Source organism: Molothrus aeneus, chromosome 5 (genome assembly GCF_037042795.1).
Source record: "Molothrus aeneus isolate 106 chromosome 5, BPBGC_Maene_1.0, whole genome shotgun sequence".
In the NCBI taxonomy this organism is placed as follows: Eukaryota; Metazoa; Chordata; class Aves; order Passeriformes; family Icteridae; genus Molothrus; species Molothrus aeneus.
Genome location: NC_089650.1, coordinates 54,808,292 through 54,833,609, shown reverse-complemented (window position 1 = coordinate 54,833,609; position 25,318 = coordinate 54,808,292). Strand labels below are relative to the sequence as shown.

The following is a 25,318-nucleotide window of genomic DNA, read 5'->3' as shown; positions in this document are numbered from 1 at the left end:
TTCTGCTCTGACTTCTGACCTGTTACTACTTTCACAGGGAAACAAATAAACACAGGTTACATGGCACAGCTAAGACAGCAAATCTCAGAGAACCAGCGGCAGAGGCTGGGGTGCAAAATGAGGATTTTGGAGACTCATCCTGTACAAATGGTCACGCTACCCAGAGCCTGCACGCAGCCTGCTGCAGGGCTGGGCACGGGGAGGAACAGGCAGAGAGTGGTTTTGCAATCAGAGCCAGCACAAAAGCCTTGGCAGCTGTTGCTATTGAATCTGAGGGATGCAAAGGCTACACAGAGCCGGCATCAGCAGCTGACAGCCCCAGCAACATGCTGCAGGAATTGTTCCCCTTTACCACACTGGTGTTCTCCACACGTGTAGGTACACACACAAGAAAGAGGACTCCAGTGTTATTCAATAACAATACCATGTTATACAATACACAATAGTTAAAAGAAAGGAGCTGATTTTGTGTTAGACATGCCTGAGTAGAATACAGTGCTGCAGGGCAGCCTTTGACTTGCTAAGAGTGCAACTACTGTACTGAGCCCTCTCCTCTAGAAGCAACACATATGTATAGGAGAAAGAGATGTTACAAAAACTCCTACAACAATTTCAGATGTTGGGGAAACAACAGAAACAATGTTGTTGTTCTGTTTCTGAAAGAATCCACATAAACCTGTATTCTGTTCCTCTGATTCACCAGGATCTGCTGCTTCAGAAAGCTGTTGAAAGGGTCAGACTGACACGAGATATTGTCTCCTGCTACTGCCACTATTTAGGGTTTAAAATGCTGGAACAATAGTGGATCTCTCAATGTTTTGACCCCAAGAATAGTTGCAGTGATATATGGTCACATACATGTAACAATATAAGTCTATAGGCCTCCTAGAGGTCCATCCACCAAAAACCTGGTCATAGTTGTGTCCCTGTCATGCTATCATCTGAGAAAAAAAAAATTATGCTCTGAAGTGTTAAGCCACAGAATCAGAGGATCCTTTTTTCTAGAAAGCATTTACAAATGTCAATACATTTGGCTAATGAAAATAAGCTTTGTCAGAAAAGTTACATCAGTAAAGAGACAAGAGACCAGATCTCAGCCTTGAGACACAACACCCAGTGAAGGCCCCTCAGACTAAGCAAAAAGGGCCTCTGGGAGTGGGCAGGACATGCCAGTGGGGTAGGACTGGTAATGCTTCTCTCCATGAGAGCGACAAATTCCTTTCTGAAAATGCAGCCTCTTGCTCTCAGGGCAGCAGAGCCATGAGAGCATACAGCTAGCCCTGGGCTAGCTCCAGCTTCTGTAGACAGATTACATTGTCTCTCAGCTAAGACAAAGGCTGGTCCTTGTTTAGACCTCCAGGACAGATGCTGGCCATGCTGGGAGGAGCTTCATCAGTGACAAACTTGTGCATCCATCACAGTCAGCAGAGGCACAGGTGCACAAAGCCAGGCTCAGCCTCCATAATCTGCTGACAGTGATGGAAAAAATCACCCCAGAAGGCAACACCTCCCAGGCTAAAGCTTGTCAATCAATCTAGAAAAGAGGTGAAAAGGCAAGAGAAGCTGAAAGTCATGATTTTTTTGACCACTGACCAGGGCATTTCTTCTGTTAAAACTTCTGTCAGGTTACTTTGCCACTGAGCACCAAGCAACCAGGTGTGCAGCTCTCCAGCTGGTCCTCTCAGCATCCCCAGCAGCACATGAGAAAGCTGTGGTCACACACTCAGGACAGCTGCTGGTAACTTTGGTATGTGTGAGCAGCTGGGGAACTGATGGAAACCCCCCAGTCCCCATTGTTCTGCCCTCCAGCTGGCCTCTTACAGGCACCATTTACACATTTCCCACAAGGTATACACAGTACAGTGGTTTTCAACATCTTCCAGTTTCCTGGAGGGTGATCTCAGCCTCTCCAGCAGCTGACAGTGAAGAACAGCTCCTGGTTCTGCTGCTGTCTCTGCTTCCTCTGTCTCTAAGGGTTTGGCAACCTAGACAAATACCACCTGAAATGATTAAAATCCAGATACTGCAGATATTGGAATGAAGGACATCAGTTACTCAGTGGAGGATGCTTTACATGACAACATGAGAAACAGGAGTTGTCCACCCTCCTGTTCAATTTGATATGACACTTTTGACCCAATGCAGAGACGACCCTCAGCTCCTCCATGCAACTGATGACTTTTCAAGCTTTTCTGCTCCAGAAGAATTGAAGGAGTGAAACATCTCAGATCCCTCAGAGCAACGGAGCCTGTGCAAGCAGGAATGGTCCAATGGAGAGGACCTCTCTCAGCACCTGGAGGAGGAATCTGATGGCTGTGGAGGCCTGTTCCCCAGACCTCAGCCACACAAGGGTCCTTGCAGATGTCTGCATCACAGCTTTGCACTGCTCAGGAAAAGGCTCAGAGCCTCATGAGATTGCTCATGCTTTAGGGAACTGCTCTGTTTCAGTGACCTGTCAACCTGGCAGGGCTCAGCCTCAGCGAGATGGATGGGCAGGTGTCACCAGCCATATGGAGCAGTCAGCCAGCAGTATTTGGTCAACACCAAGTTTTATGATTCAGGTAAAAACAGAGGTGGTCCACAAGACAACAGGAGCTTTGCAGTAAGTTCCCATTAAAGCTGGTGAGACCCAAGTCACAGCACTGCCAGGTTCCCTCCTAGAGGCCTTTGGAGACAGGGGTAGCAGTGTTAATATCCAAAATGCTGATGTAGGGGAAGGTAGCTAGGCTGTAACTCTGGAGCACAGAACTAGCTCGGCTTGGTTTAAACAAAATAGGCTCCCTTTGTGAGCCCTGCCTGAGGTGGTCAGCCTCTAACAAAAGACCACTGACAGTCCTCTGGCACGATCTCAAGCAATTTGAACTTTCTGCAGCTTTTGCAGTAACACAGTTCACTTAAAGCTGTCACAGGCAGGAACTTTCCAGTAATCCTCATGTTAGCTCTTATGCTGGGTTAATAATTCCCTGCTCAATCATCTATGACCAGGACACAACCAATACAATTCCTGTTAAGTCTAAAAATGGAATCAAAAGCATATATGGAAAATTTGAAAAAATTAAATAAAGGAAATGCTATATCATACTTGTGTGCAAGACAAAGCAGAGTTGCTGGCTTTTTTCATTTTATTATAGTGATTTATAATCCAAAGCTTGATCCAAGATCAAGCCCCTATGATCCAAAACATAAACACAAGAAAAACAACAAACACTTTGCTTTTTTATGTCATTTGAACAACGATGCTTAAGATTTTCTGCTTTTTATTTTTTCCCCTTTTTAAATCACTAAAGAGAGGCAAATTTAAATCTAACAACTAAGAATAATATCCAATGTTGCTGCCAAGCACTGAGCTCCCATTTTGGGTGAAGTTGTTCTCCAAAAGACTGGTGATAGGGGCCCTATGAAGACACTCCCACAGCACCATGAAGCTCCCAAAGCCCTGTACTCCATATGCCAAGCAGATAACTTTCTCCCTGCTTTGGTCTTCTTCAGCAGCCTACAGAAATCTTCTTTCTTGAGCTGATTTTGACTTTGTTAAAAAAAGTCAGTGCGTTCTGATTTTAGCAGAAAGAGTTCTTGTAAAAAAAAAAAATAATCCGTCCACATGCACTCACCTTGGTCTTTCTATCACAAAGGGCTGAGCAAGGGGGTCTAAGAAACCAGGCAGCCACACCTGCCCCACCTCAAAGCAAAATCCTGACCAGGTCGACAGCACCGTTGAAGGAAAAACAGGGATTTTCCCTTAGCAATTCAAAGGCAATTCATACAGCAATTAAAGTATCAGGTTCAGATGTGCTCACAATTCATGTGGTTACAGAAGCAAAAGTATCCAGATGCATAAACAAATAAATAAAGAAATGGTGAGCGGGGTAAAACGTTTAGCTGGAGTCAAGCCTTTCCCCAGGGATGAGAGAGCCACAGTGATCCCTGCTCCCTGCACAGCACCCAGCAGGGATCAGCTGGCAGGCATCAGCTGGGCAGGTGTGCTGTCTAACTCTGGCTTAAGGTGTGCAGAGTACACCTTAAGGGGCTGGGTATCTCCCACCCTCTCCTGGTTGTCTCCACTACCAGCAATTACCCAAATGTAAGCAAGAGCCCAACAGGGATGAACATCTCAATTCTGACATGATGCCCAGCCCAGGTCACAGCCACCCTCCATCAGCTGCAGCACACACTGCTCAGCACAGCTCTGCAGGCCAAAATGCTACCAACAAATACAAATAAAAATGTAAAAATACATTTGCTGCACCTGGCTCTTTATTCTTCTCTGAAATATATGACAAAGCTTTGCTCTGACATGAGTGGGAAGGCAATGCAGCTACTATTTGTGTATTGAAATGGGCATTTAAACAGCTCAGTATCCAAAACAGCCCAGCTAGAGAGATGAGCAAAGAGAATAACAAAAAACTGTATGGGGTACCCTGCAGCTCTTCAAACAGCAGCCACCAGAAGCAGCTATCTGGGGAAAACAATGTTTCTATATCTGAAGTTTTGTAAAGAAGTTTTAAAAAATGATGCAAACACAGTGCAATTTTTTGCAGAAAAAATACAAAGCTCAAAGCATCTGAGAACACTGCAGACAATTATCACCTCTGCAATTTGCCTTTTCCCTGGAAATAAATGCACCCCCCATATACATTGGGATGCTTTCATTTGTACCCCCCTGGGCAAGTCAGGCACATCTGGAGAAATCATCTTCACAGTATATTACAAGACTAGAAGCACTCCTTATAGGATGGAAAGACAATGGCTAAGATGAAGCATGACAAGGAAATACAAAATCACAACAAGAAGGGAAACAAAAAATAAAAAATCCCTGTCCCTCACAATACAAAAACAAAAGATCACTCAGTGAGATGATCAGGCAACATGTTTTAACAGAAAACCATTTCTGCAAGTGTGTGGATCTGAATGGTGGGGACTGTGATCAGGCACTGGGGAAAGCAGAAACCTCATAGGGGTTAAAGAAACTGAGAGATGAGGGGACCATGGGCTGTGGCACTGACTTGCCCCACAGTGAGTCAATACCATGATCAGGGGAAACCTGTGGCCCCAAAAGCCCTTAAACATGTGCCTGCTGTGGGCTGGAGCAGTGCAAGGAGGGAAGGATCAGTCTGTACTTGTCCTGTCTCTCCTACACTTTCCTTAGTGTATGTTGCTAGGCAGAGCAAGAGTGGGGATACTGGCCTGGCCATCCCTTTGGCCTCATTTAGCAGGTCTGAGAGGTGATGCTTGTGGCTCTAAATACAACAGGGCACCACAGACATACATACATTCATATATAGTGCTGCCACATAACACAGCAGTGTTAGCCCTGGACCTGGTGCAATTTTTGGCAGGTGCAGCAGCACCCTGCTGAGCTGGCTCACTTGCAGGGACAGATCTGGCCACACCAGGATGGACAAAGCAAAGGGAACCGTTCCAGCCCAGCCAGCCTCTGCCATTCAACCTGCAGGGCAGGGAAGCATACCTGTCCTGCTTAGTGAGCCTCTGTAAACATTAACAGGGCAGATCTCTAAATTACTTAAACATGCAAAGCAGTGGTTAAAATCATCCAGACTCTTTTCTGCTGTGTCTATGGCAGCTGGGCTCACTGATCTCACACATCAATAAAAGGGCCAGGGTTGATTGCAGGATATATCTTAGTTACCTCTACCCTGGAACTGACCAGGCAGCCCAGCCAGGCCCCCATCCCAGTGGCCTCCTGGCTCTAAAATGAGCCATGCCAGGAGATCCCCTTACACTGTTTACCTGCCTCTCCTCCAGCCTTGCTTCCCCTGAGACAGAAGGAAGTCAGTGCACTTTTTGACTAACAAACTCACCCAAAGAGGGTGTGTGTTGTATCTCACAGAAATTGTACCTCACAGAGCAGGATACACCCAAAAAATGTCTCCAGCAAGCAGCAGCTTTTCCCAGAGGCTTGTTTTGTGCATATAATATTCAAGACCATGCTTTCATGAGGCTGCTCCTGTCTGCAGAGATCAGTGAGAGGCAGCCCTGGGGCTCCTTCCCGCCCACGGCCACCATCCCGCTGCTCCCACGGCTGCTCCCGGCCACCACCCGGCTCTGCACCCACAGGAGCTCTCATCTACAGATCAAACAAGGCTCTCCTCCCAGAGCTCCATAGCTGGCTCTACCTTCCAGTTCCCCCTTTCAGGAGGTTTTTTTCCCCATGCAGGAGAAAAGCATCCCTGACTGGATTTCTTCTGACCAGCCCCGGGGTGAGGGAGAGCAATCCCGGTGTCCATCTGGCCCCCTGCTCCCTGCCTCTACCTGGGTCCATTAAGACAAAACCTGTGATTTTATGCCACAAGAGAGGTGGAGATTCCAGCATGTGGTGAACCTCTTTAACACACAAACACCCAAGAGAAGAAGGAGAACAGTGTCAAATCAAAACACTGTTCAAGAGACAGCAAGGCAGTGCCTTTCCTCACTGCACTGCACAAACCTGGCTTCAGGGAAGTAGTTACCACACTTGAACTAAAACACTGAATAATTGCAGGCTGCTTAGCCCAGCATTGCTTATCGTGCAAAGTCCTCCGTAGAGGTTTCCACACAAATGAGTGATTTGAGCAATTTTGGTCATTTTTAATGACAGGGACAGCAGAAAGGGAAGGCCAGGTGCAAGCACACAGGTTTAGCCTCAGCAGCAATGTGGCTGTCCTCGCCCAGAGCCCCTGGGCAGTCAGGTGTCAGGCACACACAGACTTCATCCCCTGCCTGTGGCTGACAGGCGCTTCATGGGCTTCTCCAGTGGCTCCAAGGAGCAGCAAACCAAAGGGAGGTAATGATTTAACAACCATGACAGCCCATTTCCCAACCCTGGGCATTCTCATACAAAGCACTGCAGGAACCTGACTCTCGTGAGTCACGCTGTTTAGTTTGACTCCTCTCTCTGCTCCTCAAGGAACACAAGCCAGCACAGGCCAAATCCTACCCAGTTGATACTGGCTCACGAAATCAATTACTGGAAGCTGCTGCTCAGATTGCAGGGCCCTCGTGTGCAGCCAAAAGCAGTGAAGGAACACGTGTGGATACATCCTGCATACACCACTTGCCTCCATCCATTTTTTATGCCACTCTCTCATGAGTTTTCTAAACTCATGGACTTCCAGACCTATGCATGGTTTGGAGAAAACAAAGCAGGGGAGAAAAAGAGAACAAGTGTGGACAAAACTCAAGGTAGCCTGAAATCCCAGCAGCCTCCCCAGAGCCACCTCTCTCCAACTGCTGGGGCTGCACTCATCTTTGCAAAGATAGAGGCTTTTTTTTTTTTTTTCTTTTTTGGAAATGTAACCAGAGTTACCAGAACAATCCTCTGAAGCCAGCAAACTTTCCTAAAGTGTGAGAGAGGCCAGAGACCAGCCCTTTCTATTCCCCCTCTTTGTTTGCATCATGAATTTGCAATCCAAATCCCTGCCACACCAGAGCAGGCAATGAGCCTAGCTGCTGTAAAAAGCATTTCAGAGAGTTCACGAGGCTGTGTGCCAAGGAGCTGCTGCGAGACAAGGTGAACTGAGTTAGGAAAAAACCCCTGTATGTATGTAATACCATTAAGATAGCAAATAAAAAACCTGTCCTGCAGTGCAAAGGAATGTGATAGTTACTGAGTGCTCCCCTATAGCTGCAGAGCCCTTGAAATATTAACAGGGTTATCAGCATCCACTTATCAGTTACAGTAGTGCCTAGATAATTCAAAGGACTGAGCCAGAGCTCATTAATATGTACACTTTCTCAATGCCAAACTCTTATTATCAGAGATTTTGTTCCCTTTTTTAACTGAAATTTGTTAATATTTTAAATTAACAAACTTAGAAAGGCAGCAATCTACAGGGAAAATATATTCAGTTTTTATTTTTGCATCCATCCATTACTATTTTTTCATGCATGTGTGTTCTCAAGACAGGTATTTTTAGCCATGTTGATTGAGTTTTGATGTTAGTACAATGCAGCTGCATTTTGTATCATAATATCTCTGGTAGGTTCAAGCTGTAGAATTTCTGGGTGGCAGAAATTCACACAGATGAAAGCTGGGAGCTTTGTACCCACAGAAGAAAGTGATGAGTGCTGACACTCTTGCCTACATGGATTAGGTGCTGAGTATTGCACACAGAGCACTGGGACAAATCCTTCACTTGATATGAGTCCATGTGGTCACACAGGCCTGAGGGAGGGACAGTACAACATTTTCACAACTTAAAAGGACTTTCTAGAAACTTTTGACCTTTCAGAGGGACACAATGCAAGCATGGGCAGAATTATCTAATATCTCCTTCAAGAAAAAGCAGCAGAGAAACAACCAAGCCAAGGGCAGAGCCTAAATCCACCTAATTAATGCCTCCTCTTTAAAACCATCCCTATGTCTGTCCAACCATGTGCTGAACTGCTCCAGCATAAGGCAACAGAAATCCTACTGAAAAAAATCCTACTGAAAAAAAAAAAAACAACAAAACCAAGAAAAATTAATTTTGCTTTGGTTGCAAATGCAAAGCAGCCCTAAGCTAAAGGAAGAGCTGACTACCACAGCTCCTCTCCACCTCCACAGTGGAACTCATTTCATACTGCACTGAACTGGTTCTTCACACCAACCCAACTAAGAACTTTTGGTCTGTTCTTTATTGCTAGTTTGGTTTTTTGTCAACACTCATCCTCCCTTGCATTATCTTCTACTCATTCAATGAACTCAGCTGTTTCCTCATGCTAAATCAGAAGCTTGGGGTTTTTATTGGCAGATTGGCTTTTTGGAAACTTGGTGCATGGAAATAGCCCAGCACAAGGTCATACAGGGGATGGGAAGCAAAGGGCTGTAACAGCAGAAGCAAGATTGGTTCATCTTTGTGCCACTTGCATCCTATGACATTTGTGAATAACTTCCAGCCCCATTCATGTATCTGAACCACGTTATCTTGTGGATTTTATACCTTATTTTGATACCAAGCTTAGGAGGAGATAGCAATGCTGTTACCAACACACAGCAAATTACACAAGCTCAGGCAGTTCAAAGAGCTAATTGCTCCCACTATTTATTAATATGTATGTTTAATTTCTGCAGCAAAAAGAGAACAGGAAATAATTTTTCCACCGGCAAGTTCAATTTTCTGTTTAAGGAAGGTTCTCAAGGAAATGTGTTGTATATACATAATATCACTTAAAACTGTGAAACTTATCAATTTATCAAGCTTTATCTTAAACTCAGCTACACTTCTTTGGATCCTTTCACAGAGGAGTTATTCCAGAAATTTTCTTCCCTCAAGGCTTCAAACTGCCTTCTAACATCCCACCTAAATTTATTACATTCACTTACACATTTTTTTTCCTTTAAACTGCCCTGCTCCTTTACTTCAGGGTTGTAGGTAGCAGTCATGGTTTTCTTTGGTTTTTATTTTGCAATAAGAAGGATGCAATCTTCCACCATAAAGGATAGCTCCAATAAAACAAATTGTCTCTGCTCCCCAATTTTACAATATATATTAATTTTACAATATATATTAACTTTACAATATATATTAACTTTTTTTGACTCTCCCACTGCATCAGGAGATGGAGCCAGGGCTCAAGAGGGAAAATGCATCCCAGCACAGACCACCAGCTAATTGCCTGCTGGCTGGCACAAGTGGGATGCAGGAAGGGATGACACAGGTCACAAAACTAGTCAGAGACTTGGTTTTGATAATCATGGTAGAATAAAAGGGAAAAGCATGGCAAAAAGAAAAAAAGTACTGGAAATGCAAATACATGGCTGTGAAACCGTCAGACTGAGCTCTCTGTTGAGTGCAGGGACAGATTCAGTGACCCTCAGGGAATCTTACCTGCTGAATGAGCCAAGAATATGCCTTGCTGGGTATTAGGCAATGTCATGTAACATGACTACAGCAGTAAACACAAAGGCTCTACAGTGCAAAGAACAACACTGGGAATTTCACAACTGCTGAAATCTCAACCTGATTTCTCTAAAATTCCGTTTCATCACAGGAAAAAAATTTAATTAGGGTTTTCTTATCATTAGTCACTTATATAAGTTCATTGAAATACCTGAAAATGCACAATATCCAAATTTTATGCAGCACTAAGCCATCCTATATGACCTAGTATGGGATGCTGGAGTGTGAGTAAAGTTGTTCGCCCCATGGGATGCTTTGCAGTCTGAGAAAGCTTTCAAACTGGCCATCAGAGTTGTCACTTTACTTTCCCCTTAGGCCTTGAAAAGAGCAATGGAATCTTTTAACAGCTACAGACTGATCAAAGAAACAGAGCAAAAACTCAGGGAGTCACTGACACAACCTCAGAGCAGGAGAAACTCTCCTGGAGGACTTGCCCCAGGGGAAAAAAAAGGGATGGATACTTAACTGCCAGAAGTGGTGTGAAGAATTTTATCTGATCATTTCAGCATCTCAGCTTCAGCCCAGTCTGATGCAGGCTGGCTGAGATAAAGGAGTGAATCAGTCATCCCAGCTTAAGAAATCCCCACCACTTGGCAAAGGACACATTTTAAAAGCAGATCGTACAAAAGTTCGTAAAATTCAGTCATACGCAACAAGCATGTTCACTGCACAGAACACAGAAAATGTCCTTGTCTATCAGTTCTCACCTGAGTTTATTGCCATTAGTCAGCCATGTCCATCAATGCTGTTAGTAGTAAATAGGAATTTCTTAGTTTAAAGCTTCTTAAAGCTGAATAAAGTCCCAGACAGTGTTATTAGCTGAGCCATAGGGTAGCTGAGGCACAAAGGCACAAGTCAATAAAGGCAGCTGCACCTTTTCACAAGGGATGGCAAAAAAATACAGTCAACATCAACACCCAGACTGGGCCACACAGGTGCTGCTCCCACAGACTGCAGAGAGAACAAGCACTGACACTCAGTGTGCAGCATGCCCTGCAGCCTGGAGCTGCACACAGATGTCCTGGGACTGCTTGTGCTGGTGACCTCTGTGGGGCTGTCAGCAGCACCTTATGCTGTAACTCCCTGGGCTCTGCACAGGGACAGGGGCAGAGGATTGTGTCTGCAAAACCTCTGGAAGCTGCAGCCTGCAGCCATCACTGCTGAAGGCTCAACCCCAGAGCTGCCAGGGACAGGGGCAAGGGCTGCATGGGCAATGCACTGGCTCACCAGGAACATCTCCAGGAGCATCCCAGGAAGGGATGGACCCTGCCCCTCACCCTGCACCAACACACCCTCCTGAGCGACAGCACAGTGGTCAGAAGAGGTGCAGAGTGGATGAGAAATCTGCCCTGTCCCCCAAATGCAAGAGGGAAGGCAGTGACTAACGGAGGCTGTCACACCAAGCAAGCCCTGTGCCTGGTGGGCAGCTGCCAGCCAGCTCCCAGGGCCTGCCACACACACCATGGGCCCAGGACATCCCAGCACTGCTGTTATCTCACAGGGCAGTCACTCACTCGATGCCTGCTGGTTATGCCCATTATTTACAGCAGGTATTACAAAAGCAGCCCAGCAAGGTCTCTGCTGTGCTTGGCCCTGTACAAACTTGCAGCAAGCAAGCTCCAGAGATGCAGCACCTTGCTGCACATCAGGATAGAGCAAACAGATGCAGTGAGTGCAAAGGGAGAAAGGGGAAAAAATATATGGAAGAAGGAAAGAGGAGCAGCAGCATGTATTGTGTAACAAGCTTTCAGCATCTACAAGGTCCCAGAACATACCCAGGGTTCCCACTCTGCATAACCAGGGCAAACAACCAGTGCCTGCTGTCAGCAGCTTGCTCTACAAACCCAGGTGTCATTCTGCCAAACTCAATGCAGAACAATGTCAGGTAGCTTGGTAAGTAGGACCTAAAAGTTAATCTGTCTTACATATCAATCAAAAAAACCAGAGAAATTTACCCACATCACTATAACTTGCACCAAACCCTTTATCAAACACCCTGCAAAACTAACCAGAAGGCACCAGCAGGTTCATGAGCTTGAGAAACTGAAGCTAAGATGGGATTTAAACTAGCAGGCAATTACCTGCCAGATGGAGAGCTCATCGTGCAGAGCTCACACCACCAAATTACTCTGTGTCAGTAAGAGGAGGCCAACACCAGAAATGCACCCTGTGAGAAGGGAAACTGAGTCACCAATGGGACAGTTCAGCCCAGTCAGTGCTGCCAAGGGACCTTTAGCACACATGTGGGGCAGCAGTGGCTGCCTGAAGCACCAGAGCACACTGCAGGAAAAGCCACTGTACCCAGGGGACGAGCAGCAACACGTCCATAATTGCCAGAAGTCTATCATCATGGCAAAGTGCAGGGAGAAAGAGGATTAAACAGTAGGCAAGGATGGGTTGGACTCTGAATATTTAGCAGTGTAATTTAAGCCTGAGCCCATGAATTCTTCCATAAGCAATCCTTTAGCCCATCTGGGGGCTGCTCCACATAAAATCAGAATATATTGGTTCTTGTTTATTTTAAGTTCCCAGGTGAGAAGAATTCAGTTCCTGGTTATGACCAGAAGTGACCTAGTCCTGACATGGCCTGAATGGCTTGTGATCCCTGTTTTGTTATGGCCTAAACAGCCTCCAGCAGCTGAGGGTAAAAGCCAGAGTGCCCACAGTGCTGCTGAAGCAGAGGTGCCCATGCACATGAGCCAGAAACCTCCTCTCCTGCAAGAGTGAGTGTGATCCTGTGCCTTATGGTACTCACCAAAGAGATGGGAAATGTGAGTCCCACAGCAGCTTGTGAACCTTCTTGGGCTCCTCTCTAACGTACAGCACAGTGAGAGCTCTCAGATCAAGGGCTGGAGCCCAGCCCATCTCTGCCCTCGTGAGTGTCCTGATCGCTGTGCTGAGTGAAGTGCCCAAGCTGTAGTGGGATGGTATTTCAAGTATTCCCACTTTATAGGACACTTAACTGCCTAAAACAGAATAGGGCTGCAGGGAACAGGCACCTACAAGTGAAATGCTCTAGCACTTGCTGGTTAGATCCAAGTCCTCTTACTAGACCTTAGGCATGAAAGGTGCCAAATGCCTCTCCCTAGTCCCCACTGAATGGTGCCTGCAGTGTCTAAAACAAGAAATGCACTGGTGTGGGACACCTTTTACATGATTTAAACCAAATGCACACAGCCAAATCAATTTTAAAACTAAAAATCACAGCTTGGATGTTCAAGGGTCTCCTTTAGAAACGGAGCCAGCACGAACACTGCAAGCACACAAATAAATGAGAGGCTGAGCTGGTTCCTGGGAAGTTCAAAAGTGCTGTGACAGAAATTCAATGCAATGAGCTCAGTGACTTGCTAACATCAATTTTGAATAGGATCAAGGAGTCTGATCTGTGGCAAGTGAAAGAAAAGAGCAAACCCAACCAACCCAGCAGATCTTTGTGTCCATGATGAGTGTCCCACTGGCATGGCAGCTACAGAGATCCACCTTGAGTACGTCAGCTTCCAAACCTAACAGCCCCTTGGGATCTAACAGCAAAGACAGACTGCTGGGTGCTGGCCATCCCATCTTGGAAACTCAAATCTAATAGCATAGTCCTTGCTTTGCCCCTTTTGGTGGGGTCCAGAACCTTTTGCTTCTTCCTAAAACTGGGCCGAGCCCACAGACTCCAGAGAAGGCAGGAGGTGCCACATTGACAGCAGTTGTTAACAAGGGATTTTTCTTTTGCCTCCTTGAAAAAGCACTGAAATATTTTGACCATATGCATAATTTCCAAAAGTGCAGGAGACCTGATGGAATGTAGCATCTATCACGTGTCAGGCAATGGTGTTGAAAACAGATCACTTTCCTTTGTATGTGATAAACATAACATGTCTATGTTTATCATGTGGTCCCCTGAGGATTTATTACAGGTTTGCTGTTCCATTTATTTGCTTTTTTTGTGCTTGGCAAGGGTAAACACTAGAATAAATATGAAGGTGGTTACAGCTTAGCAGACTTAACAACTTGTTGAAACAAAGTCCAACAGTTTTCCTTTCTCTCCAGCAAATCCTACTTTTCTGTTCAAGTGCTTTTTTTTCAAGTGCAAAGATCATCTTTCTGAAGTATTTTAAAATTTTCTTTCTTTGTTGAATGCCAAATCCCCATAAAAGCATACTTTCCCCCTTCATTCACTCAAACCCTTGACAATATTTAAAGTACATCCTAACATTATTCACGGCAAAATATTTTCCACTTTGCAAATTACAGCCTTCCCCATCTTTTCTATCTGGTCTGCAAAGCCTGTTACTACAGGTAGTTTGCAGTAACAGAAATAAATACAATCATCACTCCAAAAGAAAACAAACCCTTCCGTTCTGGCCCACACGTTCAGGGTGGGTTCATCCCACTGAACTTCAGCCACCTAACAGCAAGGCACTCAGCCCAAGCCAGTCATTTCTGTTCCCTCTTTAATCAGTGGGGTGAGATGGACATTTCCAGTCAACAGCCCTCCTGCTTATCAACCAGTCATGGCTGCAACCTACATCTGAAGCATTTGAAGAGATACAGAGGATGATCATGGTACCAGATAGAGATCTGACCATAAAAGCCAAGCTGTACCTTTGATAATGCTGTTTTCAATCAAACAAGATCAACATATTGCAATTCATCCTCAAGCAAAGACAAGAATTTTTTTTAAAAGCATTAGGAAAATCTCAACAGATTTCAAAATTTTTTATAAAGATTACATTCAGCCCCTTTTGGAAAACTGCATTACTTCTATAAATAGCTCAGTGTTTTTCAACACTGGAAAAAGAGCTCCATTGGGGGAGGGAAAAATAATACTGTCACTTGTCACAGAAATACTAAGTGGCAATACTGAATTTAATTAGGTCTCAGATGTTCTTTGTTTCAAGTGGACAACCACTGTGAAAAAAATCTTTGAAGAACTGAACTCCTTGTCAACTTGTTCTGTACTTTGATTTATGTAATCTTTTGTATAACTAGTCTTGAAAAAGGAGCAGACAACAAAAAAAACCTTTTCTTCAGAAAAGACAGTACTACCATGCTTGTTTCTTGAATGGCAAAGTAGACATCAGAGTAGTCAGGATTACCGTATTACCTAAAAACATCATAATTCCCACAGAAACCAGGACAGAAAAACTGTAACATGGAAGATTGCCAAAGACTGTTATTAGACCTGATCTGAGTATCTTCAGCTCTTCTAACCCTCCTACATTTCCTAAATACTTTCCATAGATATTTTTGGAAATGCAAGTCAGTAGGTCAAAGGAAGCCAAAAGAGACAGTTGCCCAAACCCTGTAGCTTAGGCAATACTGAGGCAAGCAGGTAAGCTGTGTTGTTATCTCAGCTACTCAGACTGGAGAGCTTGTCCTCACCAAGTGACTCTCAAACCCCTGAAGGGTTAAGAAAGAGAGGGAGAAGGGATGAGACCATAGATCTTGTGTCTTGACATTTGATCCTTCCCTTACTCATCCTCCATGCATGAGCATTACTGATAGAGTTGCCTACACTGCTAAATATTGAAAAGGTGCTTGCACACAGGTTTAAAGAGGTTTCTGCTCCACATTCAGTTGTTTCCTGCTCCAGCTTTCAGAGCAGTCATATTCCCAGGGTCTTCATATCAGTCTCACCTGACCCACAAGGAAATTGAGAGCCCAGTGCAACTGCAAACCCGTGCCCAACAATTGCTGTACCCAACATAACCAGATGGATGTGAGCTCAGCTATGCCAGTGTGTGCAGCAGCTGCACATCTGGCTGAACTGGAATCACCATCATAGCTGTGGCATGCTCTCACAGGCCCCTGGACCCATGAACTCCCCAGCCAGCCCAAAGACTGCAGACAACCTGTCAGCCACAGGGGCGTCTGACAGACCTGCTGCATACTCTGAGGAGGAGGCAGATCATGACTGAGTCACCCCAAACCCTCCATGGAGATGCTGGGAGATACCAGGATGGCAAGATGCTCTATCAAGATGCTCTGGTCAGACTGGTTGAAATGTGAGGACGTCTGGGTTCCCATCCAAGTGTCTGCTAAGGGTCTCTCAATCACCCTACAGAAGAGCACACTACCTACTTCACCTAATGCTACACTTTAAAACCTCACATTATGTTCCTCACACATGGGATGTCTTGAGAAAATTTTTTTAGTTCCAAGACGGGAGTCAGCAATGGATGGGAGTTCCAAGGTATTAAGTACATACACTGAAGGAAAATGGACCATTCAGTGAGCAGATGTAACCTGATAGGCGTTATCAGCAGCCAGACACTTCCTCAGGTAACACCTGGGATGTTGGAGATAATGAAGTATAAAATCCCACTCCTCCACATCACCTACTTTCCCCACCACTGCCTCTGCTGCAGGTTTACTATCATGCTAACATGGAAACTTCGAAAACTGTTCCTGTATTCTAAACAAAGGGTTCTTTTGCCATTACCTGGACAACAATTCAATGTTTACTCTGTATTTGGCAGTTTGCAGCAGGCTCCACAATCCCAGCCTAAAACAATTCTGAAATGCCTGACCAGAAAACAGAACAAGAGAGGATTCTTCTGAACTCAGGGGTGCAGGTCAGAAGGAAGAATACTTCAGTGATGTCTGAGATGGAAAAAAATCACAAGAGAATACACTAAGGAAACCAATTCTTTAATATACCCTGAGGGTTAAAAAGCAATCAAAAAGATAAACCAATTACTAATCCAATTTTTAAAAATGTTATTACAACTACCTCTTAATTTGCAAACAATGTGAAAATGAGAGGAAAAAAGTTTTCAAGGTAGTCCCACCACCATACTTCCCTACATTTAATTTCTTTCCCATGAGACTTGTTGACAAGTAAAGCCTATTAGATCTTTCTCACCGTCCTATCCCCATTCTCATTCTTCTAATACTTTCTCCTTGTTACCTTAGCTTCTCTCTTTCCCAGAAATTGACAAGAAAAGTATCAACATTTTATTTATTGGGAGACAGAAGATACCTTTTATCTCATAAAAAGTTACTTTGTCAGTCAGACTTCCACTAAATAATTTCCCCTCATTGCCATAGATGTTTTCCTGTATTTTGAAACAAAAATACACCACTCCTAAGAAACCCAGGCATGAAGGGGAAGGAAGCCTGTAGGGAAGCAACAAGGCAACCACAGCTTTTTATCAGCTGGAGCACCTCATGCAGCTGAAAAGGCAAAGTCACATTCCAGCAGGCTGGAAGGACACACATCTACAATGCACCTTGCTGTTGCATGAATTAGCATATGGAACCTATATGGATGAAATAAAGGATTCAGGTAGCCACAGCAGATCCAGGAGCTAACCTAGCTTTAATTGATGGTCACTGTTCTTGATTTGCTGTTTTAGGAAAATAAATGTAAATGTTCAAAGTCACCACTACTAGCTATTATCAATCATCCTTCACTTCAGTCCCACCAAACACACCACACAAGGACTGGAGATGCAATCCTGCAGCTTGTGGTTCCATGCCATCTTTCTGAATGGGTCCCTCATCACTGCCTCCCACACCTCAGCAGCCTTTGCCCTGCTGCCTCCTCCCCTTGCTCTACAGTAGGATGCACGGGAAGTGCAGCAAGCCAAGGTGCCTGGGATGCCAGCATGTAAAAGCCCTGCAGCCACAGAACAGGCCCCAACACATCTCCTGCTCCAAGGGGAGGACTCTCCTCCCATCCATTTCCATCATCTCCTACCTGTATAACCCACAGGGATCCCTACACCAGCTGCCTGTAGCAATGTTTCCCTGGAAGGGGGGCCCTGGAGAGCAGTGAGGGTGCTAAGTGCCCCTTGCTGTCCCTGGAAGCATGTCCTTGGTGGCAGCCAGAAGCAGCTGCCCTGCAGATCTGCCCCCAGAGCTCAGAAGGCCCCAGCTGCCCAAAAGTGGGGGCATGAGGCTGGGCTGTGTCCTGGTGCTGCTCTGCACATCCGAGAGGTCACACCCTGCTCACCCTCCGTGCCCACAGGTGTTCCTGTACATACAAAGATACCTTTTTGCTAGAATTTCCTTTTTCCCTTTAATCCCAAATCTTGCCACACACCAGTAACACCCCAATACTTTGTACTCAGGCACAGCTGTGGCCTCACCTTTCTGAGAAGGGCTGCACCAAATTATTGCAGCATCTGTATCTGTATGGAGAAGGCACAGACCTGGAGATTCAGGATCATTAGCAATAATGACTTTAAAATTACAATAATAATAAAGATTCTTTATGAACCTCTGAGTGAAAATTCCCAAAGCTGATTGTAACACAAACAAGCTCTATGTTAATTTCTATTTGCTGATGGTCAATAACCTCACTGAATGCCACTGGATATTTAAAGCTAAAGAAATGTAAAAGACAATACTTGAGCTTGCACAGTCCTCAGAAATGCCTGAGTGTCTATCCCTCACCGCCTGAGGTGCAACACCTTCTCAGAATTGTATATTGTCTGTTGCATAATGATATTTTACATTTATGTGGACCACTCGAAAGCTGTAGCACCCAGCCAGTTTGGGTTTTGTCTGCACTGCTGATTTAGGCTGGGTTCCCAGAGGAGTTTGCACACACATCTATTGTATCCCACCGAGCTGTCGCTGATGATAAGTGGGACTACTTGTGGCAACACAGCCAAGCAGGTGCCAGCAGTGTTTGCAATGTGATACCCAGGCAAACTTGTGTAACGTTTGTGAAAAGCTGATGCTCATACCAGCCTTCCCCCTCCTGCTGCCCCAGCAAGAGCTACAATATAATGTTTAACAAACGTGACTTCAACAATGTTTAACCCATTTTGGACCAAATAAATCCCATTTTAACATTATGATGAACATCACTGTGGACAAAAAAAAAAAAAATCATATTTAACCATCCTGTCAATTAGTAAAACTAAGAAATCACAGACTGATAGACTCTTGACCACCTGTTTCAGAAGGTCAGGGTAAAATCCTGCCCCTCCTGGAAAGCAGGGGCAGGATTTCAGCAGAGTCCAGATTTTACCCCAGTTGTTAAAACAATGTGCAGACATGGGAATATAAAGCTAAAGCTCTGCCTTTCTGTAGGAAACCCTTGAAGGTACACTAGAAAAGGGAGAATGTGCCTTTTTAAGGGACCCCTGGAGCACGTCTGGAACAGTTGCATGCAAAAGGGGTCCGGTTTGTTCACTCAGACAGCTCTGCAAAACAGGCACAGGCAGAGGGACACCCAGAGAGATTCACTTCAAAAGAGACAGACTTCAAAAGCTCCTTCCAGTCCAAAGCAAAATGCTAATATCCACACCACCCACACTCGTCCCTCCTCGGCCTGGGCTGGTTCCTGCCTGGCTGGGGGGCACAGCCCACAGGTACCCCACGGGCACCCCAGCAAGGGCAGAGCCTGCCCCAGCTGCTCACCAGCCCACAGAGCCTCTGACAATGATGACATGAAACTTCTGACAGCTTTATGAAGCCTATTAGCTCCATTTGCTTGCTCTTCATGATTCTTACATTTTGTTTATAAGGAGTAAGCAAAAATTACCATGCTTATTTGAATAATCCCCAAGTGAAATGAAAGAGTGCTGCGTTTAGCCACGTATCAGTGTCTCAAAGTAACTCCGTGAGTAGCAGGGCTCCTGGCTAGCACTGCACACACTCACATGCCTCTGCTGCACAACACATTGCTAGACAGAAATAAGATTTTTATAGCACCACTGTTATTTCCGACTCGTATAGAGATCAAATCCCCCAAGTCCATAAGGAGTTCCAGTCCTTCCCTGACCCAAGAGCAGCTGCGAGTAGCGGAGGACTTTGTGTTTGGCTGGGTTGGGAGGTTAATGGCTACTCCATAGACACGTTTTTTCCAGTTAACTGGCAGGTCATTTTAGCAGATGATTTGCAGGTGTTACGCAACACTTAGAGATAACCCCGGGGAGTACTCCTGTCTGAGCTTCTTCTCTGTCTCTTTTCTTTTTTGAACTTCATCAGATAAATCAGAGAAACCAGGCAGGTGAGACTTTCATGGACTAATCACACGACAAACTGCCCTTCTAATTTCCACACAGCCAACCTTTGGAAATAAATGTCAAATGTAGTTCAGTGCTCCTTAAAATTATTTTAAAATCCTAGCCATAAAAAGCTTAAGCATTTCAAGTATCTCAAGACAAGCAGCAGACAGTCCATTCTGATGAACATCACAGCACAGTTTCAAAGTTCACACCTTCACAAAGCATGAAAAGGATGCTGAAATAATCAATCTCCTGCATAGAAAAGAAGAAAACAGGTCTTCACTCCTGCCTGAGACTTCACCCACTTAAACCGTGTAAATCATTATACTGAGAAAGGAATCACCCATGTCAGCTATTTTTCTGCACTGAACACACTCCTCACCTAGCCTAACAACTCTTCCAAGCTTTGTGCTCCAAGATGAGTGCTTATCTTCTGCTACCAGATAAAGAGCTACTGGTTCAAACAGACAGTGACCATGCAATCATCTGCACCTTAATCCAAATGTTTTTCTTTAAGGTCACAAGCCTACTGTCTGTTTTTCCTGCTAGTCCTCTCAGGACATGGAAACAGCATTTATCTTACCACATAAGCTGCACCCTAGCATTTTGGAAGAGCCAGGAGTGGCTTTTCAGGGGATACACTGCAGCAAAATCAGTCAGCTCAGTTAATGTCACTTTCATTTTTCAGAAGAATAAAGAACCTCAAGCCTGCAAACACAAGGGAGAGCGTGGCTCACTTTTTTGAGGCCTTGCTGCACACTGTGGTCACTTTTACAGCAAAACAATTGCTGCTGGGATTATGCTACAGATTGATTATTATTTTTCTAATCATCTCCCCAAGTGTGATTTTACATACCTAGTACTTCGAGCCTTTTTTTTTTTTAAACACAAATCATAGTTTTAGTCTGCAGAGAGAGGCAGCAAGAAAAGTATCAGGTTAAACCTTTGAAAGTCAACAGAAATATGGGATCAGGTCCACAGTAAACTTTATAGAGTGGCACCTGAAGAGGAAATTACTCATTGCACGATTGATGTCACAATTAGGGGCATAAAAAGTAATTCCATGATAAACAGGCAACTGAGCAGAAAAAGAATAATATCCTAAGAGTGTGTTTGTGCTCAAATAAAAGCACATATTAGACAATATGGAACAGTCTTCACAAACACACAGAGACACAAGTTCTCCAATGAAGTTAATGCACAGCATCCCTCCCTGTCCCTGTCTCTCCCTCCCCTGATTTGAGGGCTGCATTTGGCCAATATCTGCCCCTAGTGCCACTAAAGCAGCTCCAGTGCCATTAGCCATGTCACACAGCTCTCACACAGCCATAGCTCATTGCTTTCAGAGCTGCCATTTCCCACAGGAGTGCAGGTCAGCAGTGCAAACACAGCAGAACATCCACCTGGGCCACACCAGCTCTGGGCTGAGGTCAAGGAGCTACCAGACAAACCTCTGGGTACACAGAAGGGAGTAAACATGTTTTGTTGCTGAAAAGGCAGAGATACCAAATCTCAACTTCTTTTTTACAGAAAAATAAAGAGAGAAGGGAGACAGCATTACAGATACCTGTGCATTCCCTGCATCTTTGCAAGTTACATCATTTACTACCTTTGCAAGTTACATCATTTGCTACCTTTATGGAACCACATCAGAAAAGCCCCAGCCTCAGTAGCAGCCTCAGTACCACCTCAGCTGAGGGAGTATGCTCTCTTCCATGCACACTCATATTTATTTATCCTTGTGAGTTTACTAAATAACTTCAAAGCACCACTTCAATCCACAGCACAAAGACAGATAGATGTTTGTGGTTCCTCTCCAAAAATTTCACAGATCAATTTCTGCTTCAGGAAACCAAGAGCTACACTCTGAACTGCAAGTGTGTTTTTTCTGCCTGTGCCCCCATACTGGTCTGACAAACAAAATCATGCACTCAAATGCTTGCTTACCTGAGACTGACACTTTCATAAGGGCTTCCAGGGGTCTGTTGTTGTCCAGATCACGACTGAGTTTGAGCTCCCCAGTGACAGAGTCCAAAAGGAGCAAGTTTAACTCATTGCCTTGGACAAAAGTGTAGGCCAGGCTATCAGACACATCGGGATCATGAGCTGGGATCTTGCCAATCACGCCCAAGGGAAAGCTGTTGGACTTGTTGGTCACATAGTTGTTGAAGAGGATCTGGAAGTCCTGCAGCACGGGGGGATTATCGTTCTGGTCCAGGAGGCGGATGTGCACAGTTGCTCGGCTCACGAGAGGGGCTGAAGTGGCCTGCACCACAATAACGTACTCTGTCCGGCTCTCATAATCCAGGTCCATTAGGGCTGTGAGGTCTCCGTTGAGCAAGTCTAGTTGGAAGACCTCAGGGATGTTCCCCTCTACAATCTGGTACATGATCTGCGCATTGGTCCCCTCGTCAGGATCAGCTGCACTGATGCGTGCCACAATAGAGCCCACAGGGCTGTTCTCCTCCACAAAGATATCAAATTCATCCTTCTCAAAGACAGGGGGGTTGTCATTAATGTCCAGCACGGTCACCTGGATGTCCACAGAGGCTTTCAGGGGCGGGCTGCCCCTGTCCACAGCAAAAGCCCGCAGGCTGTAGACAGCCACGTTCTCGCGGTCCAGCTTGCGCAGCGTGCGTATCACTCCAGAAGTGGGTTCAATGTAGAAGTCCCCATCTCCATCATCACCCCCTTGGAATGTGTAGAGGAGACGGCCATTGAGGCCTGAGTCACGGTCAGTGGCAGACAGCTGCAGGACACTGGTGGAGAGCGGCACATCCTCAAAAACCGAGCCCTGGTAGCGGTCGCGCAGGAAGCGGGGCGCATTGTCGTTGGCATCCAGGATGAGAATCTCAACGTACGTCGTGTCTGACTTCTGGGGGATACCATTGTCGTGGGCTGTAATGGCCAACGTGTACGAGGCCTGGTCCTCATAGTCCAGCTCCATCAGGGTGGTGATGGTGCCTGTATCAGGGTCAATGCGGAACTGGGGGATGTTATCGTCCAAAATATAAGTGATTCTTGCGTTCTCCCCTGTGTCCTCATCAGTGGCACTGATGGTGACAATAGAGGTGCCAATGGGCTTGTCCTCACTGACGCTCACTGTGTAGTGGGAGCTCTGGAAAACTGGACGGTGTGTGTTGGCATCTGTGACATTGATGAAGACCTGGACGGTGTCAAAGCGAGTGCCATCAGAGGCAGTGACTGTGAGCACATACTGCCTTTCTTGCTTGTAATCCAGGGGCAAGGCCAGCGTGATCAGCCCTCCTCCACTCTGACTGGTGATGGCAAAACGGTTCCTGGTGTTGCCACTGGTAATCTGGTAAGTCACAACACTGTTAACGTCCCTGTCCACTGCTGTCAGGGTCAGGACACTGCTGCCCACAGCTGCATCCTCGTTCAGTCTGAGGTGATACACCTTCTCTGTGAAGGTGGGGTTGTTGTCGTTCACGTCCAGGACAGTGATGGACACGCTGGCTGAGGAGGTCATGACCGGCACGCCGTGGTCCCTGGCCTCCACCCCAAAGTGATAGTTTTCCACAGTCTCTCGGTCCAGCTCTGCAGCCACAGTGATCCACCCCGTGCTGTTGTTGATTTGAAAAGGGAACCCAGAGTCACCTGCTACAGGGGCACCTCCAGCGGATGGTGCCATCTCTATGAGTTTGTACTCCAGGCGGGCATTCTCTCCAGAGTCAGCATCCACAGCCTGGATGTGCAGCACCGAGTAGCCCAGAGGAACATTCTCCAGCACCGTGGCCTGGAAGGGAGTGCTCACAAAGATGGGGGCATTGTCATTCACGTCCACAACCTGCACTGACACCATACCACTGGAGTTGATCAAAGGAGGTCTGCCCCCATCCTGGGCTTTGATCCGGAGCGTGTACTCCCGAATAGTCTCGTAATCCAGAGGGTTGATGAGGTCGATGGCGCCAGAGAAAGAGTGAATGTAGAACTGGCCTTTCAAGTTGCCACTCACGATGCTGTAGTGCACTTGGGCATTGCTGCCCCGGTCCCGATCTGTGGCCTGCACCTGCAATATCTGGCTGTTCACTGGAGCATCCTCTGGCACCTGGACCAGGTAGCGCTTCTCACTGAACTGAGGGTAGTTGTCATTCTCATCCTCCACGGTGATGTGCACCATAGCTGTGGCACTGCGTGGGCCCGGATCCTTGCCCTGGTCGTTGGCTTCCACCACCAGGTGGTACTCAGAGACCTCCTCACGGTCCACGGAAGCCCGGGTCCTCACAACCCCGGAACGCGGGTCAATCTCAAAGACTCCGTCACCAGCTCCCGGCTCCAGCAGGCGGTACAGCATGTTGGCATTGGCTGGGGCATCACCATCAGTGGCACGGATAGTCAGCACCTCATAACCCACCTCCAGGTTCTCCCGGATGCTCTCCCGGTACTCGGGCTGCTCAAACACTGGCTCGTGGTCGTTGGTGTCACTCACAGTCACTGTCAGATAGGTGGTGGCCGAACGGCGGCGAGGGGAACCGTGGTCGGAGGCGGTAACCTTCAGCACGTGGGTGTCCTTCGTCTCCCGGTCAAGGCTGCGGGCAGTGACCACACTGCCCGTCTCGGCGTCGATGGTGAAGTAGTCGTTGGAGCGCTCGTCAAAGAGCGCCTCCATGGAGTACGCCAGCCGGCCGGCTTCCCCCTCGTCAGGGTCCTGGGCCCGCAGCACGATGACCGCCGTGCCGGCCGGTTCGTTCTCGGGGATGGAGACCTGGTAGCTGGGCAGCTGGAACTGCGGGGGGCTGTTGAGGCTCCGCGCCCGCCGCGCTGCCCGCCGCCCGCCGCCCTCCGTGCCCGGCAGCGGGTTGCAGCCGGCGGCGGCTCCGCGGGGCTCGGCGCCCGCCCGGTGCCGGGCTCGCCGCGGGCAGGGGCCGCCGCCGCCGCGGGGCCCGCGGGGCTCGGCGGGCGGAGCGCGGCGCGGCGCGGTCCCCGCAGCCCTCAGGCGCCCGGCGGGCGGCAGCACCGGCGGCTCGGCGGCAGCGGCGGCAGCGGCGGGGCGGCCCGCGGCCCCCGCGGGCAGGTGGAGGAGCGGGGCGGCGCGGGGCGGCCGCGGGTCCCGGCCGCCTGCCGACGCCAGGGCGCAGAGCAGCGCGGCCCAGGACACGCAGGCGGCGGCGGACAGCAGCCGCGGCATCTCCGGAGCTCAGCGGGCAGCGGGGCCGGGCAGCGGGCTGCTGCACAATCCATCCACCCGCCGGGCTGCCCGCCCGCCCGCATCCATCAGCCGCCGGCCCGCGCCCCCCACCGCCCTCGCCTCCCGGGCACCGCCGGCCTCAAGCCCCGCGCCCCGTCCCGGTCCGCGGGCAGCAGGCTGGAGAGCTCCAACTTTTCCACCTTAAACTTTGAAGTGAGTTCAAAATGGCTCCTCTCCTCCTCCTCCCGCCGCCGCTCCCCAGAGGGCGATTAGCATAAACCTGCTGCTTCTCTCCTTCGCCAAAAAGAAGAAAAGACAATCAAATACCGAGGTCC

General features: G+C 47.1%; 1 protein-coding gene across 6 annotated transcripts in view; it reads right to left on the bottom strand.

Annotated features, from left to right (window-relative positions):
* CELSR1 (cadherin EGF LAG seven-pass G-type receptor 1) overlaps positions 1 to 24,983 on the bottom strand; it is a 164,709-nt gene extending 139,726 nt beyond the window's left edge. For 4 of the 6 annotated variants that reach the window (XM_066550786.1, XM_066550787.1, XM_066550789.1 and 1 more), the window contains exon 1: positions 21,782 to 24,464. In XM_066550786.1, the coding sequence (XP_066406883.1) occupies positions 21,782 to 24,464 (2,683 nt within the window). Of the gene's footprint in view, positions 1 to 21,781 lie in introns of all 6 variants that reach the window. The other 2 variants (XM_066550785.1, XM_066550791.1) reach the window with 2 other exon arrangements.
* Between the last annotated feature and the right edge of the window lie 335 nt (positions 24,984 to 25,318).